This window comes from Lipotes vexillifer, unplaced genomic scaffold (genome assembly GCF_000442215.2).
Source record: "Lipotes vexillifer unplaced genomic scaffold, Lipotes_vexillifer_v1.1 scaffold237, whole genome shotgun sequence".
Lineage (NCBI taxonomy): Eukaryota > Metazoa > Chordata > Mammalia > Artiodactyla > Lipotidae > Lipotes > Lipotes vexillifer.
In genome coordinates, this window is record NW_006794332.1 from 1,763,205 (window position 1) to 1,769,003 (window position 5,799).

General features: G+C 44.8%; 1 protein-coding gene across 11 annotated transcripts in view; it reads right to left on the bottom strand.

Annotated features, from left to right (window-relative positions):
• ANKS1B (ankyrin repeat and sterile alpha motif domain containing 1B) overlaps window positions 1–5,799 on the bottom strand; it is an 895,734-nt gene that overhangs the window by 10,535 nt on the left and 879,400 nt on the right. For 5 of the 11 annotated variants that reach the window (XM_007467173.1, XM_007467171.1, XM_007467169.1 and 2 more), the window contains one exon: window positions 1,171–3,060. The exons of 1 other annotated variant lie outside the window; for it this stretch is intronic. In XM_007467173.1, coding sequence (XP_007467235.1) covers window positions 2,950–3,060 — 111 coding nt within the window. In that variant the 3' untranslated portion in view covers window positions 1,171–2,949. Of the gene's footprint in view, window positions 1–1,170; window positions 3,077–5,799 lie in introns of those variants that run through there. 5 more of the 11 variants (XM_007467174.1, XM_007467175.1, XM_007467177.1 and 2 more) reach the window with 3 other exon arrangements.

A 5,799-nucleotide genomic window follows, 5' to 3' on the forward strand; every position in this document is an offset into this window, starting at 1 on the left:
TTGTAAGTATTCTACTTATTAAACTCTTAAATTCTCCCAATTGGAGTGTGCCATCTACTTCATGCTGGGATCATAACTGATACAAATAAGCGTTGATCCACAGAGATAATAAATAAGAGGATTGCTAACCTCTTGGTGGCTAGCAAAGATTAAAAAGGGGCTGAATTAGCCCAGGCAAAGCATTACTGTCTAAAATCCCAGCCCAAACCTTCCTTCAGGAAACGTGCCCTCTGCCTCTGTGAATGTTGCCCCATCTCCGGATGGTTTTAGCCCTTTCAGGTTCAAAGCCCTAGGCCTCTGCGTGTCAGGCTGGGAGCACCCCGAGATTGGTTTGGCATGTGTTTTGGAGAGTAACTTGGATCCAGCAGTGTGGAGATCTTTTGCTGAAAGTCACAGGATACGGACTGTGAATCACTGATTTTTCCAGTGTGTCTCTAACATGACCCTTTTATTACTCGACTCATAGCTTGTACATGTGTTTTAGGAAAAATGAGTGTTGTTATGGAAAATCTGTGTCCCCTCAAAATCCATATGTTGATGTCCTAATGCTCCATGGTGAGTATTTGGAGATAGGCCTTTGGGAGATAATTAGGGTAAGATGGGGTCATGGGGGTGGAGGCCCTCATGATGGGATTAGTGCCTTTATAAGAAGAGAAGCCAGAGAGCTTGATGCTCCCCCACCCTCTGCAGACACACACCACAGAGAGGTCATGTGAGCACACAGCAAGACAGCAGCCACCAACAAGCCAAGCCAGGAGAAAAGGGCCTTAGAATGCAACCTACCTTGCTGGCACCTTGATCTTGGACTTCCCAGGACCTCCAGAACTGTGAGAAATAAATTTGTTTAAGCCACCCAGTATTTTGTTATGGCAGCCTAAGACAAACATGTAGATGTTGTCCTATAAAAGTAATCTAGTTTGGTGGCCCTTCCTCTTTTACCAATTTCTGTTTTGGTAATTCTTCCTTACAGCCCACTTTAAAGACAGTGGGGGCTTTATGGCTGAAATTCAAGCTTTAAAGGCCTGGCTGAACTTGGAAATGAGCAAATTTTCTCAATTTTGCCAAATGAAAAAAATCCCTTTAGCTATAGGATGCTGAGAAGGCCGGGCCTTTGGTTCTATCCTAAATGGAAGTGGGAAGGTGCTCACAGAATGATGCCAAGCACCAGCAGCTGTACAGTTTCCATTTTATTTTGTGTGTTTTTTTTATAGGATATAAATAATGACAAAAATTACAAAATTTATAACTGGAAGCCCAAGCATATTTACATGTTTCCTTTTCAGCAAAGCTACTATTTACTTTGCTCCTATACAGTTTCTTTTTGGTACCATATTTTAGGGTTATTTTACTCTCAATTTACTACATACATATCAACAGTGAATAGGCAAAATATATAGAAGGAACTGTTCAGTTCAAGTAATTTAATATTGTATTAAAATTCTCCAACACTGAACTAAAACCATATACATTTGTCAGTTTGAAATAAAATTTAGTTGTCTTTCTTTAAAACTCACCAACTGATGAATGTAACTGATAATCTCAGGTTTAAAATAATACTGGTTAATTTAAAAAAATTAAGACAATCCCACAATTTATCAATATCGCTTATTATAATGAACTCCAAAATGATTCACAATATGATTGGTTAGAACAATATACATTAAAATGTTATTTTTTCTATAATGATATTGGTACTGTTTATATAATTTGATTCTACATAAATATACATTATGGTATCATACAAATACTCCACAGAGACATTAAAAAATTAAAATACCTTAATGAAATGTAAGTAAATTTTATTTAATCAAAGAGTAAGCAAACATTTATTTATTTTGTTTCAAGAAAAGAGTTTTATTACTTTGGAATCTCTATTTTTTTTTGTATTTGTGTTTTTCTAGAAAAAAAGATTTTTTTTTTTTGCAATAGAATTTTATTAACACCTTTCTCAAACAAACAAACAAGGTTTCCATGACAGAAATCTTGACAGCAGGAGCCCTAGATTTTTTGTTTAACATGATGTTTTTTAAAACTGTGAAGTTTAAAAAAAAAAAAAATCTTTGCAGGCTTATTAATTATGGCTGTGTCAGCACTTTTGGTAAGACGCCAGCCTGCTTGCCCAAATCTCCTGCTCTAGTGAGCGTCTCTGGTGTAGTACTTTGCAACGCCCAAGCCAGTCCTCTTGGTAGTAGCAGTAGAAATTTAGTTATTTGAAATGAAAGCAAAACATCCCTCACAACTAACCTAGTTTTCTTATCAATGTGTTAGTGAAACATTCTTTTAATAAAAATATTTAATACAAGACACATTTTTCTGTGCATAATAAATTCCTCTGTTTTAAATCATTAAGTTTTTGAATCAAGCCATAGATGTAAAGGTTTTCTTTATCTGACATAGTTGATTACATATAAAATCCACAAATATAGAAATTGGGAAATAGGATTTCCTGGCAATCAGGGGTACTTTTTGTCCTTTTGCATGAAACGATACTCAGTGAGATAATGATTTTACAGATGCTTTCTGGGGGTAGTTCTGTTCTCATTCTACCTTGAAAACTGCTGACAGAGAAAAATAAAAATAAACCCAAGATTTTTATACTTCTAGGCAGTATTAGAGATCCCCTGTATTTTTTTTCTTAAGGTATTATCCCCAAGTACAGCAAAGCAAGTGTTGGGGCAAAGTCACTAGAAATACCTTGGGTGGTAGCAGGGAGGGGAGTCGGGAGAGTGAGCCACAAATCTCAACTCATTTCTCTCAGAGGTTACGACTGGAAAGTCTTGCTTGCACTTTCTGTCACTGGTGCAGAAAGAACGTCCCCAGGAATGGCCAGTGGCCTTTCGCCCGTGACAAGGCCACACAAACAGCAGTCTTCCTCCTGCGCTGGGTGGAAAGCCTGCTCCGGGACTGCTCGGCGTGCAAGGCACCGCGAGGACGGGAGGACGGTGAGTATCAGAAAATCGTGGTCTCATACTTGGTATTTATTCCCCTCTTGGTTTCTTGTCCCGGCTCCACAATCCACGGCAGATTGGCCAGAGTCTTTTGCTCAGATGGGTCGATCTGCTTTAAAACAGAAAGGCTGATGCCCGTTATACGGTACCTGCCTGGGGTTGCACGCATGCGTCCTAACGCTGCCTGGAAACCATCACTGTGCTCTGGCAGGACCTCAGGATGTTGGGGGGGTGAGAGTCATCTGTTTGTTCTTCTGATACACACTTACTGCAAGGCACTGGGTGGGGGGGGATGGTGAGTGAGACACGGCCCTTGCTCTTGAAGGCACACAGGTGGGGAGCAGACGTAGGAACACTTTACTGAGAAGTGAGATTTGAGGGGTAAGAGGGTGCTCTGTGGGCACCCAGGAAGGCCACTGACCCCATGGCAGGAGCCAGGGGGGCTTCCTAGAGGAGGTGAACCAGGCTATGTCCTGCCTGCCTCTCAAGCCTCCAGTGGTTTCCATTACAGTCAGAATAAACCCAGAGTCCTCGAGGTGACCCACGGTGGCCCTGTCCGCCTGCCTTTCTACGCTCCAGCCACACCGGCCTCCCTGCTGCTCCCTGTACACCAAGCCCCAGCCCAGACCCTCTGTGCTCATCACCTCTCTGCCTGAATACTCTCCAGACATCTGCCTGCTTTATGCCCTAATGTCAATCAGGGTGCAGTTCAAATATCACCTCCTCACCAGTTTACCCCAAGCAAAACAGCACCTCAACTTTTCTGCTCTCCTCTGCTGCTCTATTCTTTATAATCCTTTTGCCACATACATCATGTTTATTTGTTCATCCTCCACTACAATGTACGCTTATGAAGGTGGGATTCTGTCTGTTCTGTTTACTCCTGTTTCCCTCAAACTCAGAAAAGCTCCCGGCAACGCACTAAACAGTAGGCACCCAATAAATACTTGTTGACTGGACATTATTTAAAAGTTAATTAAGGTAAATGTCTAAACGGAGAGCTGGAGGAGAAGCAAGACTTTCCTGGTAACGGTAGGGGGTATGGAGCAGCATGTGCAAGGTCCCCGAGGTAAGGGCAAGAGGCCGGCTGAGGGCTTGCAGTCAGGTCGCCGAGGGCACCCGGCGGGGAGACAACTGAGGGTGAAGAGGTGAGTGGGCCCAGGTCAGGGTAAGCCTTGAACCAAACTGAGCTGTAAAACGTCAACACCGTTTCAGCCCCTGAGTGTGCAAGGTTAAATAGGCCCTTTCTGGGTGAAGCTTGAATTCTGAGCTCTCACGGGGGGCCTGGGGCAGTTCTCCACCAGATTGCTGCCTCTTTCTTTGGTGTTTCCATGTCTGCCCCTGGCCCTGGCCACCTGCTCTGCTCAGGAAACTGGAGCAAGGGAGCTGCCCAAAGAGTGCGGGGTCTGTGCCCGTCAGCCACCTGCAATTTGACTGTATCATCTCCACAAGGCTGTGGGGAGGACTCTACATGTCTAACCATGGGCTGTTTCTCAAAAGTAAACTACTGGGGCCGAGGGAAAGGGAGCACAGACACCTATTGAGGGGGACAGGATCTTGGGGCAGTTAAAGGACAGCAGTATTATTCACTGTATATTTCATATTTTTCAGTGAAGGCTTCTAAATGAATATTCTGAGCTCTTATGGCACACACCCTTTGTGCTCATCTGGAAGAAGTCTATGGGGACCAGACAAAAGTCAGATGGAGGTCCCTGCCACGAACAGATTTATCCAGCCCACACGGGAATGAATACAGAACTCTAAGAGCTAATCCCCCAAATGTTCTGAAAATGCCTGGACATCTGACTTGCTTTTCTTGTGGGATAAGATAGACAATAAATAAACAGGATAAGCCAAGAGAAGCCTGGGTGGTCCAGGAGAAAGAAGCCTCTTTGTGTAGCTGGGCCCTGGATGACAAGCCAGACTCAGCCATGCAGAAACAAGGGGGAGACAAAGCCAGGTGGAGGGAACAGGGGGCACAGAGGCCTTAGGTGGGGGTGAGCTTTGTTTGTTTCCAGGAAGAGGAAGGCCTGAGTGTCAGAGAGGAGTGTGGTGGGAAATTGGGGCAGTGGTACCGTGATCTGATCTGTGTTTTAAGAAGGTCACCCTGGTTGCCGGGCAGAGGAGGGGAGTTTTTAGGAGATGTATGGGAGTATTTTGGAGATTACTGGTGGTGATGGCTTGGATGGGAAGAGTGACAGAGGAAATGGAGAGGAGTGGACGGATCTGAGAGATGTTTTAGGGGCTGAACGGATGGAATCTGCTTGTGGGGTGGACACAGGTGAGAGGAAGACAGAAATCAAGGGTGTCTTCTAGATTTATGGCTTGAGCAACACGGTGAATGGTTATGCCATTTACTGAGCTGCGAGAGACAGAGAGAAGCAACTTTGCGGAGAGATCAAGAATTCTGTTCTGGACACACTAAGTTTCAGATGAGCGCTAAGCCTCGAAGGAGAAATGAGGGAGCAATTGAACCTGTAAGTCTGCCGTTCTGGGAGTGCTTCAGGATTGGGAGCCAGCGGGGCCGGGAGGGGCTGCGGTGGGGGGACTGGGGGTCAGAAGGGAAGCCAGAGGATGCGTGCAGTTACTGGTGATCAGTGATGAGGGGTGAGCGTGGGAGTGAATGGTGAGGTGGGGGAAGAGGTCTGAGAGGTGAGCGGTCAAGGAGCAGAGGGGCCACACGCTGGGAGGATCATCCCCAAGGATGTTGAAGTTGCCAAGAATGGAGACAGGAGTAGAGGCCAAAGAGAAGATCGTGAACAAGAAGCCACATGGTCACAAAAGGTGGTGCCTCTGCAAACATTAAAAACCCTACAATTCCCCATGACTCTGGGGACAGGGCTCGGTGGGG